The sequence below is a fragment of the Malania oleifera genome, chromosome 6 (genome assembly GCF_029873635.1).
Source record: "Malania oleifera isolate guangnan ecotype guangnan chromosome 6, ASM2987363v1, whole genome shotgun sequence".
In the NCBI taxonomy this organism is placed as follows: Eukaryota; Viridiplantae; Streptophyta; class Magnoliopsida; order Santalales; family Ximeniaceae; genus Malania; species Malania oleifera.
This window is the reverse complement of record NC_080422.1, coordinates 59,533,053-59,550,288: the sequence shown is the minus strand read 5'-3', so window position 1 is coordinate 59,550,288 and position 17,236 is coordinate 59,533,053. Positions and strand designations below refer to the sequence as shown.

Genomic DNA, 17,236 nt, shown 5'->3' with positions numbered 1-17,236 from the left:
ATGTAGCAATGTAACCACTGTGGGCCTGAGTCGTCGCTTCGTAGTTTCGTGTGTAGCAATATAATCGTTGTGAGACTAGGTGACCTTGTGTAGTTGCGTATGTAGCAATGTAATCACTATTGGGCCTAAGTCATCACATTGTAGTTGCTTATGTAATAATGTAATCGATGTGAGACTAGTTGACCTTGTGTAATTGCGTATGGAGCAATGTAATCACTATTGGGTCTTGTTCGTCGTAGCGTAGTTGCGTTTGTAGCAATGTAATCGCTGTGAGACGAGATGACTTTGTGTAGTTGCGAACTAGTGTGACGACACCAACCGTATGTATGTATGTATGTATGTTTTGGGTATCGTATGTACTGGAATGGTTTTTGCGAAAATACTGGAACTATATGTATACGTATGAAACTATATGTAAATGTTTCGAACTGTATCGTATTTTTATAGTGTTATAAAGTATGTAATATAACACTGGTATGTCATACACTGATATAACTTGTTGTCTCCCTTACTGAGAGGTGTCTCACCCTGAATATAGATACAAATGTTTTTCAAGTCCTTCAAGTAGTCGTAAGTAGCATACTAGCGTATGGGAGCAAGGGTGTCGTAGCTACTGCTAGTACCTATTAGGTACGAGTTTTGGTATCTAGGTTGTCGGGATAGTTTTTGTAGGCACCTGGGCTATGTTTTGTATTATAGGGATGTACATCCTAGCTTGTATAGACTCTGGTATGATAATGTTTATGTATAAAAGATCGTATTCCGCTGCGTATTATAGATGAGTGTGGATGTTTGTATGTATGTATGTGGGCATCTGTTCACCCCACGGGATCGGACCCTCCATTTGTATTGTATCATGTACGTTTAAATTGATACAAAGACAGGTTAGGTTACTCAAATTCACCCCCGGGTCCCATTTTCGGGTTTGGGGTGTGACAAACCAACTCTATTTGTTTTGGTTCTTTTAATCTATTTTTAGTTCATTTTTTTTATTCTATGTTGAAGCTTTTAACAAAATTTTAAAAAATAAGGAAAAATAGTTTTTCATTGAAAAAGTAAAAGGTAAAAATTTGAAAAGGAAACTTTTCCTTTCTAATTGGTCCTAATAGTGGAATTCACATAGGTTTGTGATCTTAGGGATGTTAGGTATTTCCATATTATTTGTGATATCATTTTCAATGCTATCTAAAGGTAAACTTCTCTTGATTCAAGAGGTTGTTTAGTTTAATACTTGATTTTTGGATTAGAACACACTCGTATATGTTGGCTAATTGAGTTGCATATTAGGAATCACAATTAGTGACTTTGCTTACTTGTGTGTGATTAATATTGTTATTGTGAATATATTGATGATACCTTGGAGTATTCCTAGAAATAGGAGCCTCCATTTTGCTCCCTTCAATTTTTAGCTAGGGTTATGATGAGATTAAAAGGACTATTCGATCATATGGTGCCATTCTCTTTCTCATCCATAAGTAGAGATAAGTACTCTCCCTTAATCCCGTATAGGTGAATACGAGTAGGTACTTGCGCTAAGAAATTGAGACTTAAAGGGCAAACATGGAATTCCCTTTTTCGAAAAACCAAAACCTTCTATTTCAAAATGAGCTTGTGATCATTTCCCTTTTGGTTGATGATGAAATTTAGCAATGTTTTCAAAAATACTCTAATTTTTGTCAAGTAATCTATTTTCAAAGAAAACTTCTCATTTTTGAAACCTCAAATATCTTCTATTTTAAAATACATCCCGGTGTTTGATTACAAATTGAGAGGATCTCAGACACCACTTTCGTTTAAATCCGGTTGCAGTCAGGATATTTTCAACTCAATCATCATTAGCAGCCTCATTTTTAATTAAGGATTTCAATCTCTACCTCTATTAAACCTTGATTGAAATAAGGAAAATTTCAACTCAATCATCATTAACTCGATGATTTCAATCAAGGATCTTAATCTCCAACTCAATTAAACCCTAGTTGCAATTAGGTGATTTTCAACTCAATCCTCACTAATTCCCTAGTTTTAATTAGGGATCTCAATCTATACCTCCATTAAACCCCAGTTGTAATCATAATATTTTCATCTCCATCTCCATTAAATATTTTATTCCAATCAAGGATTTAAACTTCCATTTCCACCAAAACTATGATTGCAATTAGGAAAATTTTCAACTCCATCTCCATTAACTATTTGTGTAAAAGCCCGACCCAAGAATTTTGAATTAAATGAATAAGAAAGCGGAAGGAAATTTAAAAAGGGAAAGTTAGAAGGGCTTGTTGACAAGGCTCCTTTTCTCATTGACGAAATCCCTTCTCCAGCTCAGCGACGAAATTCAGAGGTTCGTCGACGAGAGGATGCTGAGAGATTTTGGGAATTCTGAAATCTCAGGCTCGTCAATGAGGCAATGCCGTCATCGACGAACTCCCTTCTTTTTATTGTCAACAAGCTATCCGCTTTGTTGATAGTCAGAATGCATGGGGTACCGGTGTCCATCGTTTCAGATCAAGACCCGAGATTTACTTCTCGATTCTAGAAGAGCTTACAAGAGACATTAGAAATGAAGCTTACTTTTAGTATAGCATTCCACCCCTAGACTGGCGGACAGTCATAGAGGATGATACAGATATTGGAGGACATGTTACGGGCTTATGTGTTAGATTTCGGCGATAGTTGGATTCACTTTCTAGCCGTTAGTGGAATTTGCCTATAACAATAGCTTCCAAGCTAGTATTGGTATGACACCGTTTGAGGCATTGTATGGTCGGAGGTGTCGGTTTCCTCTGTATTGGGAGGAGATCAGTGAACGGTAGATATTGGGTCCTGAACTTATACAGCAGGCTTCTGAGAAGGTAAGGTAGATCAGGGATAGAATTAAATCAGTTCAGAGTCGGTAGAAGAGTTACATGGATGTTCGCTGTCGTGAGTTGGAATTCGAGGTAGGGGGTAAGATATTTTTGAGAATCACTCTGATGAAAGAAGTGATGAGATTTGGGAAGAATGGCAAGTTGAGCCCGAGGTATAGTACTTGAATGAGTGGGTTCAGTAACCTACATGATTGCACTACCTCTAGCATTCTCTCGGATCCATGATGTATTCCATGTATCCATGTTGAGAAGGTACATGCTAGATCTATCATATGTGATTAGTTACGAATCCTTAGAGATTAGGGATGCTTTAGCATATGAGGAGATACTCATTCAGATTCTAGACTAGAAAGTTCAGAAGCTGCGTACTAAGGAGATACCGTTAGTGAAAGTACTGTGGATGAATCACGCAGTTGAGGAAGCTTCTTGGGAATTGGAGACGTAAATACGCCAGAAATATCCACATTTGTTCTGAGGGTAATGTGTATGGGTACGATTTAGGTAAGTATTTGATGTATCTATTTAGGGTATTAATGTGTGGTTAGTCTCTGGGAGGGTTTTGTGATATTGTGAACTCCCGAGACACTGTGTATGTAACCGCAGTATTCCTCTGCCATAAGTGAGGGTATGTTATATATTTGACATGGGACTACTATGTGGGTGGCCTCCGGCTTTTTCTAGAGTCGGGTATATATTTTGGTATGTGGATGAGTTATCTAGCGAGAGATTACAAATTTCGAGGATGAAATTTTTGTAAGGAGAGGAGGTTGTAAGAGCCCGACTCGAGAATTTTGAATTAGATGAATAAGAAAAGGGAAGAAAATTTAAAAAGGGAAAGTCAGTAGGGCTCGTCGACGAGGCTCCTTCTCTTGTTGATGAAGTCCCTTTTCCAGCTTGGTGACGAAATTCAGAGGTTCATCAATGAGAGGATGCCGGGAGATTTTGGGAATTCTGAAATCTCAAGCTCATCGATGAGGCAACGTTGTTGTTGACGAACTCCCTTCTTTTGATCGTTGACGAGCTAACCACTTTGTTGACGAGTCTGGCCAAGTCAAAGGTCTACAAGTTGAATTTTTGGTTGCTTCATTGTTAAGAAACATAAAAATCCTCTCTCTTTCTCTCTAGAACTCGAACCATTCTCTTTCTCTCTTTAGGGTTTCGGGTCGTTTATTACCCGAGGTGTCTCACCCCATCATTGGTTAAATCTTTTCAGGTTATCCAGGCGATCGAGCTTAGATAGCTCCAGGGTGGGGTAGTTTTGTGAGTAGTACCAGAAAAGTTATGTTTTTAGTTTTTATGTTTATTATATTTCATCTAGGTTTTGTAATATGGAGAATGTAGTTTTAAGATTTGAGTTTGTTGAGGTACAAATATATAACTCTGGTATATTATGTTCGAGGTTATTTTATTATTTTTTGCTACGTGAATGGTATCAGAGACGCATGTCGGTCTCATAACACTCGAGGCCCCACGTGACTGGTTTGGGGCATTACAGTTGGTATCAGAGCATAACGATCTTGCGGACTTTAGGAGGATCAATACCAGAGTATAGGTTTGAGTGGAATGAGGGTAGGAATGGGTAGATTAGGATGTTGACAGGAGTTGAGTTTGTTTCTTAGCTTGGAGGCAGAAATCCTTTGACGGACTTTTGTTGTTTTTTGAATCTGTCAACGGTTTTAGAAAACCACGGTAAATCCATTGATGATGATGTTTCTGAGTGGAGGAACTGAAATTTTGAATTTGAATTTGAAAGTTAAGATAATTGTGGATAAATGGATGTTGGATATTTAATTTAGGATTTGGTTATTAATTTAGTTTCATGTTTTATGATTATGTCAAATATATAAAGATGTGGAGATTCTAAATTGCCTCTGTTGTACATTTATATTCAGGGATGGATCTAAGGGGCAAAGGCATGGATGAAGGAGGAGGAAGCAAAATAAGAGCATTTAGCAGGGACGGGATTGACACCTCTCGATTGTTGCGAGGAATAGCTCGCTACGTTAGGGAATAAATGAGATGAGATTTCAGGGGAATAATCAGTGCACCAGGGTTGCACCATTGATCAATTTACCCATCTAAAACCTTCATCTTTTGAGGGTGGTACTGAACCGATTAAGGCTGAGATGTGGATGCAAGAGATGGAAAAGATACTGGCGGTATTGAACTGTACCGAGGAGTAGAAGGTTCTTTTTGCCACTTTCAAACTGGCTGGTGAAGCTAAACGATGGTGGCATGCCATGAAATTGTTGGAAGAATAGCGAGCGGTACCTATAATGATGACCTGGGGTTGCTTTACGCTGGTCTTCTATGACCGATATTTTTCTGCCACCACTAGAAATGCAAAGGCAGAGGAATTTTTCTACTTGACTTAGGGACGCCTCACTGTTCAGCAATGTGCTACTAAATTTATGGAGCTATCTCGTTTTGCACCTTCTGTGGTTCCAGATGAATATCAGAAGGCGAGGTGGTTTGAAAGAGGCTTGAATTAGAGGATTCACGAGCATATGACGTGTTTGCAGATTCAGGATTTCACGGAATTGGTAAAGAAAGCTACGGTGGCGGAGTCGAGTCTGCAGAGGGGTATAGAGACATCAGAATGAAGTAAAAGGCTTGCGTCTCTATGATCCCAAACGAATGTTAGAAAAGGGTTAGGGAGGGGAGACAAAGATGCAATGGGCCAGGGGTAAGAAAGAAGTGATTGGGGACGACAAGGTGATTCGTTACGCCCCCACTGCCCTAGATGTAATCAGCGGCATTGGGGAGGATGCTGGAGTAAAAGTGTTGTATGCTATAGATGTAGAAAGCAGGGTGACATAACTCGTGAATGTAGAGAATCGTCGAATAATGTACTAGCTCCGAATCAAAACCAAAGAAACAACCCAGTGCCTCGTGGCTGCAGTGCCCCGGTGCGTGTCTACATGTTAGGTACACATGAGGAGGGAAACACTAAAGGCCTAGGTATATGTTTATATTAATATGAACGTTAAATTTTGTTTAGCTATGCGTGATTCGGTGCTGTACCTGTTTGGATTGGTTGAAATTTATGAATGTGTGTAGTTAGCTTTTTTGGTGTGTAAATTAGTGATTAACGAATTTTGAGGAAGAAATTATTTTAAGGGGGGAGAATGTAATGGCCCGAAAAATTTTAAAATATTTGAAATAATAAAAAGGATAGAAGGGAAGGAAGAATAAATTCGTAAAGGTGACAGTGAGTAATCGTTGATGAACCAACTAGTCTCGTTGATGAACCAACTAGTCTTGTTGACGAGCGTTCTGTCTTGGCTCGTCGATGAGAGCACTCGTCTCGTTGATGAGCAATTACCGAGAGGGGTTTTCACACGATTGAAATTCGTTGACGAGTTTGTTGTTTCATCGCCGAACTGTGCACTAGGACTTGTCGATGAGTCCACGTGTCTCGTCGACGAACCCCTGTCTATAAATAGTAAAATCTTTCACTTCTACGCGAAATATCCCGCATGTACTCTTTCTCTCTCTAGAATTTCGGCCCTACTACCTTCTCTCTTCAATTCCGGGCCTGATTTAGCTCGGTTTGACGATCGGAAGCTACCACGAGACTCTTGAGAAGATTCTCTACAATATAAGCAAAGCAGATCTTCGTTTTGAAAAGTTTGGGAAGCATCCCAAAACCAGGGTATGTGTGTTATTTTGGAACTTTTTTGGCAAATATTGTTATTTGGAGCCTAAGAGGTATTATAAGGGTGTTTGGCTAAGATTTGAGGAATTTGAAATTTTTGGATTATAGGGTCTCATTTTGTTGATTTTAGGCCTAATCCTGAGGAGTAGGGGAAATATTTTATAATAGCTTTTCAATAATTTTAAACAACTAATTTCAGGTATAAATTTCTATATATGTATATATATAGGTATAATTTTTCTAGACCATGTTGGTATTAATAATGTTGCTTTTAGATAGATATATTATAATGGGAAAAATTGCGTGGTTGAAACCGTCTTTGATAATTAAATGATTATGAGTAACGTGGAATGATGAATCAATGAGACTGCAAATATTGTTTGATTAGGAAATCTGTCTAGTTGAATATACTGGTGGATTGTAGATATAGATGTATACTGTGGATGTGTTGAATGATTGGTTGCTGTTGTCTTGTGTTATGATTCATGTAAATTACGATATAACATTGGCAGTGGTTTGAGGAGGTTGTTATATGGACGTTTATATTGGGAGGTAAATATTGACAGTTGTATGAAGAGGTTGTTTACCTATTTACCATGAATGGAGTGTTTGTTTTATATGCTATGTGGTTTGATTAGTCTTGTGTGGACATATATGCTGTGAGGTTGGCTGCGTGTGACTTTAATTAATTAAGTATTTATAGTAAAGTAGATTACTCCACCCGAGGCTTGCCGAGGAAGGCGAGTACTCTGGTAATTATATGTGGATACCAAAGTAGAGGGAAACCACTTGTATGGGCGGGTGACCTTCCCTATTCTCGATGACTTTACCTGGATACATAACCCGAAAGCTTACTGAGAAAGGTGAGTGCCCTGGTGTTAACACAAGAGCAGAGGGAATCTATTTGTATGAGCGTGTAGACTTCCCTATTCTCAAGAATTATCAGTAAAATATTTATGATTGTGGGCATGTGATTGGATGACAAAGACGTTGACCATGTTGTGATTATGAGCATGATATTTTGGGCTACTTGTGAAACGTGAATGCCTTTGGATGAATATTTTAATTATATATTAAAAACACTTTAGTCACACACTATTATAAACTATTTCTTCCTTACTGAAAGGTGCCTCACCCCATCATTGGTTAAATCTTTTTAGGTTATCCAGGTGATCGAGCTTAGATAGCTCCAGGGTGGGGTAGTTTTGTGAGTAGTACCAAAACAGTTATGTTTTTAGTTTTTATGTTTATTATATTTCATCTAGGTTTTGTAATATGAAAAATGTAGTTTTAAGATATGAGTTTGTTGATGTATATAGAACTTTGGTGTATTATGTTCGAGATTATTTTATTATTTTCCGCTGCGTGAATGGTATCAGAGATGCATGTCAGTCTCATAACACTTCGAGCCCCATGTGGCAGATTCGGGGCTTTACAATCATACTCTCTCGGTTGCCATTTGTGTAGAGATGGTTTAGACTAACCCTAATCTAAATATGTTGACAATCACAATATAATTTTTTAAAATTGAGTGACCTAAAAAAAATTAAAAATTTAATGAACTCCAATGATACTTACCTTAGAGGCTTTGATATATATGATACAATATGCATACATGTTCTCGAAACTCGTATATATTTTTTCGTGCTGCACGTATAATTGTCACTCTTGCCCTTAAGTATTTTAGGCATTCTTGCGATGCACATGCATTACCATAATTTTTTAGCTCATAAATCAATGAAATAATTTAGAGAAATTATAAATATGAGTTTGTGGACAAATTTTAAATTATAAAAACCATTTTACCCGGATTAAAATTCAGCAAGAAAAAAGAATGACAAGTTAGAAATCTAAAAATTAAATGAATGGGCAAAAGTAGCTGTACATTGAATACAATAATAAATGACTAAATATAAACATAAATATTTATTCTAGCGACGGGCGGGCATTAACTGGCAATGCACTAGATGGCATTTTCGTAATAAATGTGAACCACAAGGGTAGGTTGAATAACTGAAGCGGATCCGAATTTATAACTGAAACCTCCGCCGGAAGCTTTTCTCTGCCTCCGACAGCGACAGGGCGGCCCCACCAAACACCATCCAACCCCCAGAATTGAATCGTCCTTTTCCCCCTCCTCCACTCTCCGTCTTGCTTTTTCTCCTCTCTCCATGCGCACATAGAAATTATATTTATATATTCTATTATAATAATAACACAATTTAATTGTAATAAATATATAAATACCAAAATGACATTCATCAACAGCCCCATTTTTTCCAGAGGCGAAAAATCTCCGCCGGGATATAATTCTCCGCCGGAGAACAAATCGCCATCGGAACGGTTTTCGTTCTACAATTGGCCTTCTCCGCCTCTGACGCCATCTAGTTCGTGGATGGATTCGCCGGCGTCGACCGGCGGCGACTCGACCAGGATCGCCGCGAGGTCCTCCGTGATCGACTCCATACGCGGCTGTGGCCTCGCCGGGATACGCATCGATAAGGAGGAGCTCCGGCGCAAGATCATCATGCCTCAGTACCTTCGCAACGCCATCCGCCACTCCATTCAGTTCAAGGACGTCTCGGCCGACCGTCACGAGCCTGACGGCTATGGCGCCGCCGCCGCTGTTCCTGAGTCCCCCATGGTGGTCTTCATAAATCCTCGTAGTGGCGGCCGCCACGGGCCCGTTCTCATGGAGAGGCTCCAGGAATTGATCAGCCAAGAACAGGTCCAGTTTTCTGCATCTCTCTGCATTTGTTTGTGGCTTAGGGTTTGTGTTTGCGGATTGGATGATTGATGACTAGACGTTCCTTGAATTGCATTGTTTTTGAAAGAGTTGGTCTTTCCGAATGGTTTTGGGTTTAATGCAACATAGGAAGTACGAGGCGTGGAGCTGCAATTGACGGTGGTTTGGTATTTTGATATCCACTGCTGTGTTTAGTTTTGTACAGACGTGAAGCATGCTTGATTTTATTTATTTAATTATTTTACTCAGGTGTCGGCCCCATAACAATACCATGACATCACAGGACCAGGGCATTTGTATGAATTTTTTTACGGGGATTTTCGAGTATAGTGTGTTGACTTCCCCACTCCCCTCTTCATAAAATTGTTTTTTGCTTTGGAGTTGAAGTTGGGAAAAAAAAAAAAAATTTCCCTGGAAATCATTTTCCCCCGGGAAATGTAATGGTCCCAAATAATAATTTGTTGGGACGTAATTTTTACAAAAAATACTGGAAATTATACCAAAATAATAATCATTATTTCCATGTGGAATGCTGGAAAGGAATTTTAGATTGGTCAATGACATATTGATATGATACTATGAATCATCGGCTCCATGGATGGGTGGGGGGTTCTTGGGCTGTTCAGGGATCATAATTTGAATTTTTTAAAGAGGATCATGCCTAGCATAAGTGGCTGTGAGACAAATAAAACAGCACTAAGTTAGGAATAGGATGTGAAAAGTTTGGTAATTGGGATAGTAATTTTTCCAGACTGAAAAATATTTTATGGAAGGATATTTGTGGTAGAGCTATTATTATAGGTCATGCAGGTTTTAATTTTGCTTTTTTAATTTTGATAAAAAAAGAGTAAAAAATATCTGTGACGCAAGCCATGTAATGTAATGAGATAGCTGGGAACTTGGACTTGATGAAAGAGATGGGTGACAGGAGAGAGAGAGAGTTGGGGCATTTGTTTTTAGATTAGTTAGAAGCTTTGACACCAGCCCAAGGTTGGGAATTTAGGATTCATACGCATTCAAATAAGCCCTATAAGCTTTCTGTAGATGTAGTATGGGTGTAAGGCTGTGAGCTATTTGACTAATCAGGCTGCATGTCAAGGCGCTGTTATCTCTTTTGTCAATTCAGCATGTAGTGCATTTGGCATGCCACTTGTGCCAGATGGCTTGAGGGTGCTTGGTCCATGCTTGAGGGGTTTAGCTATATAGTGTGTTGATTATAGCTAGCCTTTAAATATAGTATATTTTAAGTGAAAACCACTATACCTAGCCTTTAAATATAGTATATATCAAGTAAAAACCCCATCTACTAAATGCTAAATTCCCAGTGTAGAATTCTCTCAAGTTTTCTTAGTACTGCATGGATTTGATTTGCAGGGTTTTACTTCAAGGAAAAACATATCAGTGCTCTGATTTGTTTGACAATTTTTTTAGACTAACAGTATGTTTTGAGAATATGAGCATTATATATCTAGATTTTTTGATATGTCAATAACTTTGTGTACATATGCAACAACTACTTGAAAATTTATCATTGCTAATGGATATTGGAGACATTGGTGGGGGTATCAGTTTTTAGTAAGCCTGCAGTAAGTGATATGCAGGTTTCGTTTTTCTTTGTATCCGAAAGAAACTATTGATCTTATGTAGCCCTCTATTACTTTGTGTCCTCAGGATGTTTATTTACCTATTTGCGTGTAGCCTTCCTTTTGTGCGCTGGTCTTCTTTTTTTCTTTCTTGTTCCAGCTCTTTAGTATGCATCTTTTTTTATTTTTTTATTTTATTTTTATTTTTAATGGCTAATCAATTATTTAAAGGGAAAACTACAAAATTGCAGAATTGAGCCTCTTCTCTGAATAGCTTTTCAATAGGTCATTTGTGTCCTGTCCCTCTCATAGTTTTAAAACCTAGACCAGCGTCCAACTTGGAAAGGACATTGGGTTGGTTGAATTGGTTGGACCGGTGGGTCAAACTAATTGGACTAGTGGGTCAAATCATCTGTCAAACAATTGATGTCAGCATGATATTACGCGCACACACATATTACGACAATAATATCACACTAATTTGAGCTAATATTATAAAGATGCTAGCCGTAATCAACTATTGGCTAATTATAGTGAAAAAATATTTACTAATACATTATAAATAAAATAGTACTATTTTCTAATAAGTATATGTATTCTTATACATCAACAACAACAACAACAACAACAACAAGAAGCCTTGTCCCACTAGGCTGGGTCAGCTATATGTATTCTTATAATCATTATTATTATTTTATATTATTATTAGGAAACAAGTACTGAAAGATAGGTGGAAGAAACTAAAACTCTTGAACCTAAAACTTTCCTAAGCAATTGAATATTGCATCTTGGATCACAGACACAATTGGAATTTTGTATGTTGTGTTTTTCTGTTAATATTTTTTGCTTGAATGATTTCACTTCGTGTGTTTGGAATGACCAACAAGTGCTTTACAAGTCATATTTGGATTTGTTTTCAAAACATATTTGTAAATTTCTTATTTTACTGTATTTTTTTAATACACACAGATATGAAATTTGTTTATTTATTTATTAATTTATGGTTACAAAATAAAATTTCAAAAATGGCTTAACCTATGTGTTGAGGCTTACACTTCGCCTCACGAGAGTTAACAAACCTTGCATTGCGGTATGCCTTTTAAAATATTGGTTGCATTCACTAAAATGATAATCTTTTGATGCTTGTTTGCAAATTTAATTTGTGTACCTATTTGGTGTAATTGATGCTTGTGTCATCACTTTCTTGAAAATTCATACTTGCAGCTTGCTTGACCCAATCCCACATCATATAATATGAAATGTTTATGAATGGGTAAAGTAAAATGAAACAAAGTAAAGAGATGTAACTATTTGCTAAACAAAACAAAGTGGAAGGAGGAAATGAAGTAGGTCTACTACTAGGCATGGTGATGCATGTTTGTTGAGGGATTGATTTACGAGGGGGGTTTGTTTGATTTGAATAGTCTCTGAATAGAGGCTATCTATGAATCAATTTACTTAAACGAACTAGTAAGACATCAAAGAATATGGTCGTTGCTCTTAAGTTTCTTTTAGTTGGTTTATTGAAGGCCAAGAGGTTGGATGGTTGGAAGGGGGCACTTTTTTTCCCTTAGGGGCAGAATTACACTTATTCAAGCTTGTTTATCTAGCATTCCCTTATATTATTTGGCAATTTTTAAAATTCCGGGGATTGTGAATAAGATTGAGAAAATATGGAGAGATTTCTTATGGTCAGGAGTTAGGGGTTTTTGGGATCATTTAATTAGGTGGGAGGAGATATGTATTAGGTCTAAAAAGGAGCGAGGGCTGGGTATTGTTAATTTGGTGTCTGAAAACATCCCTCTCCTAGCTAAATGGTTATGGCTTTTTTCCTTCGGCATAAAGTGATTAAATGTAAGCATGTGTTGGATGTGAATGAGTGGGATACCAATGTTAGTTTACAATGTTCTTTGAAGAGTTTATGGAAATCTAATTCTCAGATTTATCCCGTGTTCACTCCTACATTAATTTTGTTGTGGGGAGGGGTTCTCAGATTTGTTTTGGAAAGATCTTTGGTTGGGGAATCATGTTCTATCCACATCTTTTCCTTGCCTCTTCTGATTGAGCTTTGGGGAAGATAGTATGATTTCTTTTTTTGTGGTCAACTCAGGTAGCCCTTTGGTCTCTTGGAACTTTCATTAAAGAAGATCTCTAAATGATAAAGATGATGGAACTTTCCTCTTTGTTGTTGTTATTGAATAATTGTCATCTTTCTTCAGATAGGGATACTCGGTCTTGTGCTTTGGATATTTTGGGTGTTTATTCTTGAAAATCTTTTTTTGAGTTTTTGATCCCTTCCGACTCCTGTTTTCCTCTATTTTCATGCAATTGGAAGGCCAAAGCTCCCGCAAAGATTAAGGCTTTCATTTGGCTGACTGTGCTTAATAGAATCAAAACTAATAATCTGTTGCAAGTTAGGAAAACTTTAAAGGCCTTCTCTCCAGATGTTTGTGTGCTTTATTATTTGAATTTTGAGTTGGCTTCTCATTTGTTCTTACGCTGTGATTTTGCTTGGAGCATTTGGCGTGTTGGGAGAAGCTTGGGTTTGTCTAGTGATGGTTGATGGAATGTTGGCTATCTCTTTTGAGGGCTTCAGAAAGGAAAAGGATAGGACTGCTTTGTGGAAATGTGGAATATTTGCAGTGCTGTGCGGTTTTGTGGTTGGGGCAAAGTGCATGGATTTTTTCAGGGAGAAAATTGAGCTGGCAGCTGGAGCTTTGTGCACTGGGCTGCCCTTTGTCCTTTTCACTGGTTTGGGAGAAGATTCATTATTTGGCTTCTCTATGGTGCATTGGCTTTGGTTGTTATAAGGCTGCGAGCTTTTTGGAAATTCAGCAAGATTCGAGAGATTTTTTGCTTTGATATTTCAAAGTATTTTTTTTTTTTTTTCTGTGTTTTTAGTTTCTTTCTTTTTATGGATATTTCCAGAATTTTGATGTGAGATGCCTTATTCCTATTTTTAATTTTGTAAATTCTTCTCTTTCTAGTTTCTAATGTAATCTCTTCTTTTGCTATTAAAAGAAAAAATTGGTTTGACTGGATGATCAAGCCGAAATGCAGAGGCCTCTTTTTCATTGTTATCCTTTATTAAATTGAAAATGACAAGATGCCCAACTCCCGACTGAAACTCTCTCTCCCTCTCATAATCTACATTGTCATTGATGCCACCCATGCGGCACTGCTACGTGTTAAGCCCTTGCCACCTATATTGCCGTTGACGCCACCTGCACTGTTGGCTGCTATTGCTCTCACCTACCTCTTTCATGTCTTCTATATAATTTCACATTTTCATTTAGTATATTTTTATTTATAATTATTAAATAAATATGTCTAGAAAAATATTGTTAATATTATATTATAAATATTGTTTTGTGGTATAATCTCTTAACTCTACCAAACAATTTTGCTCTACACAGTCCAGGAAGTTAAAATTGAAAAAAAAAAAAACACATTCAGATATTAGATACCAAACAATTAAAAACTTAAAATAATTTCAGCGTTGAGGTTTAGTGACTTGTTTAAGTTAAAATTAGAACTTAATCACAGTATGAAATTTAAATTCAGCATTCAACACTTTACACATAATTTTACACACACCCTCAGGTGTATCAGGTGTCTTTTGGTAAAATTAAGTTTTAGGTGCTGAATTCTGAATCAAGATCTGAATTGTTGAATCAGTTTTAGAGTTTGATTGAACCACTGAATGCTGAATAAATTTAAGGTGTTTGGTGAAAATCTATAGTCTAAAAATCATAAGACATTACAGGAACACATCAAATTGGTTTCTCAGCAAACAAATGGGACTGAAACAACAACCAAAATTTGGTTTTACCGCAACTGGAAAACATTTTTTTTAATAATAAATAAATTTGATGAATACATCCCTTGTGTAGCAACATTGGGCGTCGCTTGACTACGTTGATAATAATATCATCTTCATTTTCAATGACCTGGAAAAGCAAGTCATGGATTTTGCCTCCTTACAATCAAAGAAGAATGCTATAGATAGATAAAATTTCAATTGGGAAGAAATTTACAAGGCAAATCAAGCATCATAATATTTAGTAATCTGAAGCTATCAGTGATGATGGCATAATCGGATGGAGGGTGAGGCTTAAGAGGGCGATTCGGGGTTTGAGATTATCAAGATGGTGGTGAAGATGGCTGTAGGAGGAGCACAACTGGGCATCACAGAGTGATTGTCTTTGGCAGAACAGGTGGCAGCAGCAGGAGTAGTTGAGTGTGAGAGGTGAGAAGAGGTGAGGTAGGAGAGGATGGAGGTGATGTTGAAGAGGAGAGGGGATACGGAGGATGAGAGGTGCAACAATGGGTGGCCAAGGGGGCAGATGTTATTTTGGTCAGCGGGAAGGAAGTAGGGTGAGTGGGAGAAGGGCAATCGATGATTATCCCAAATTGCCTGACTCAAAACAAGATGTAGTACAAGGTTTGAAAGCAAAATGCATGCTTTACAGTAACCTTGTTGTGGAAGGAGGTCTACCATGCAATTGGCTTACTAACATAGTTGCTAAACGTGTGCTAAGCTGCAAAGCGCACCGGACCTAACTGTAAAGCACAGGGCATGAGCACATGACTGAGGAAAATGAAGCACACATTTATTAAAAAAATGGTAGAAAATTTTCATATATTAAATATTTAGTTTATAAATAAATTATCATGCATCTCGATAATAATTATACATCTGCACAGGGCAAAGTGCACTGGACCTAACTGTAAAGCACAGGGCATGAGCACATGACTGAGGAAAATGAAGCACACATTTATTAAAAAAATGGTATAAAATTTTCATATATTAAATATTTAGTTTATAAATAAATTATCATGCATATCAATAATAATTATACATCTGAATCCATCATATGCTCTAGTAGTAGGACATTATCAATTTTGTCATTTCATGATAATAATTTGAATTATGTTATTGATTTAGAAGAGAATCCTGTATATTTGACCCAAATTTGACCTAGACCTTATGAAATATTTTAAAGAATATTTTTCTGCCAGTATTTTCATTTCTAATCTTGGAGCTTGAAATTGGAAGGGCCTGGAAGTCTTAAAAGTGATCAACTTGGTTGATGAAAGGGACTGCTGACTTTTTTTATTCTTTAGGAATTTCTGTTTTTTGGTTATTTTATTGAATTCAGGACCTGTTTGGTTGCCAGGAATCAGTCAATCAGAATGCAAATGAAGGAACCCCAATGAGTATCAAGAAATGGGAAGGAAGCCAACAATGATAATAACCATGTTTGGTGTGTAACAAATGAGAATAGGAATGAAATCTAGAAAGAAAAATAACTGCGTTCAGTATACAGAGGAGGAATAGGAATGGGAATGGGAATGGGAATGAAAATGATTCAAAATAATATTCTAAATCCATTAAGATGCAAGTAGTTGATTTCTTTTCAAATGAACTTTTAATAAATGATTCAAAAACTATTTGCTTTAAAACCAACTATTATTGTAGTAATATCCACTTATATAAAATTATAAGCAATGAATAAAATAGTAAAAATTTAGTTGGAGAACCTATCAATAATTGACTATAATAAAAATAAACTGGTATTATTAAGATGCAAAAGTATTTTTAAAATTCTTCACTTTTAATTAAAAATTAATTACTATTTGACTGTGTTAAAATAAATAAATATAAAACATAAAATAACTAATTATATAAAAATAAATATCAACGTACTAATAAAACATTACTTTTGCTTCTTTGCTTGATCAAATTATAATAATGTGAAGAACCTATGCTAAGGGGAACTACAGGAAAATTTTCAAGGCTGAGACAAAGGAGTTGGTTCATGTTTTATATAAAACTCAAAAAAAATGTGTAGCAAGTTGAAATTATTATTTTTTTTTCTGGTGAATGAGCACCCACTGGAAACTTAAAGCCTGAAAATCGACCAGTATATGTTATTCAGAATTTTTTTAAAAAAAGAAAAAAGTAAAAACTGCAATAAGGCACCAATAAATCTATTGGAAGTAAAAAAAAAACAAGCACAAATAAGAAGAAATAGAAACCTAGAAGACATTGCTGAGAGGATGCAATATCTTGCCCTTTCCTTCTTTTGTTCCTGCTTTCATAGTTCTAGTCCATACCCACCCTATTTTTAGTAATCCAATTAGGTAATATTGGGTATTTTATTTCAAATCATTCTAGGTGTATATTTCCATTCCAAGTGGCCAAACATCCAAAAATAAGGGAATGAAATCTTCATTCCCATTCCACTTCTTTCATTCCCAATAACCAAACATTGGTTCATTGTTTTTACATGTAAAGTCTTAATTAAATGGAAAAAAAACATTTACTTGACTGAAATTACATGTAAATAAGTTGTATGTGATGGAAATTGGAGGTATGCAG

The 17,236-nt window shown here is 36.6% G+C and overlaps 1 protein-coding gene across 1 annotated transcript in view; it reads left to right on the top strand.

Moving 5' to 3' along the window:
* The first annotated feature begins 8,581 nt into the window (after positions 1 to 8,581).
* LOC131157399 (diacylglycerol kinase 4) overlaps positions 8,582 to 17,236 on the top strand; it is a 74,111-nt gene continuing 65,456 nt past the window's right edge. Inside the window, exon 1 of the mRNA XM_058111530.1 lies at positions 8,582 to 9,250. Within this exon, the coding sequence (XP_057967513.1) occupies positions 8,774 to 9,250 (477 nt within the window). The 5' untranslated portion in view covers positions 8,582 to 8,773. The remainder of the gene's footprint in view (positions 9,251 to 17,236) is intronic.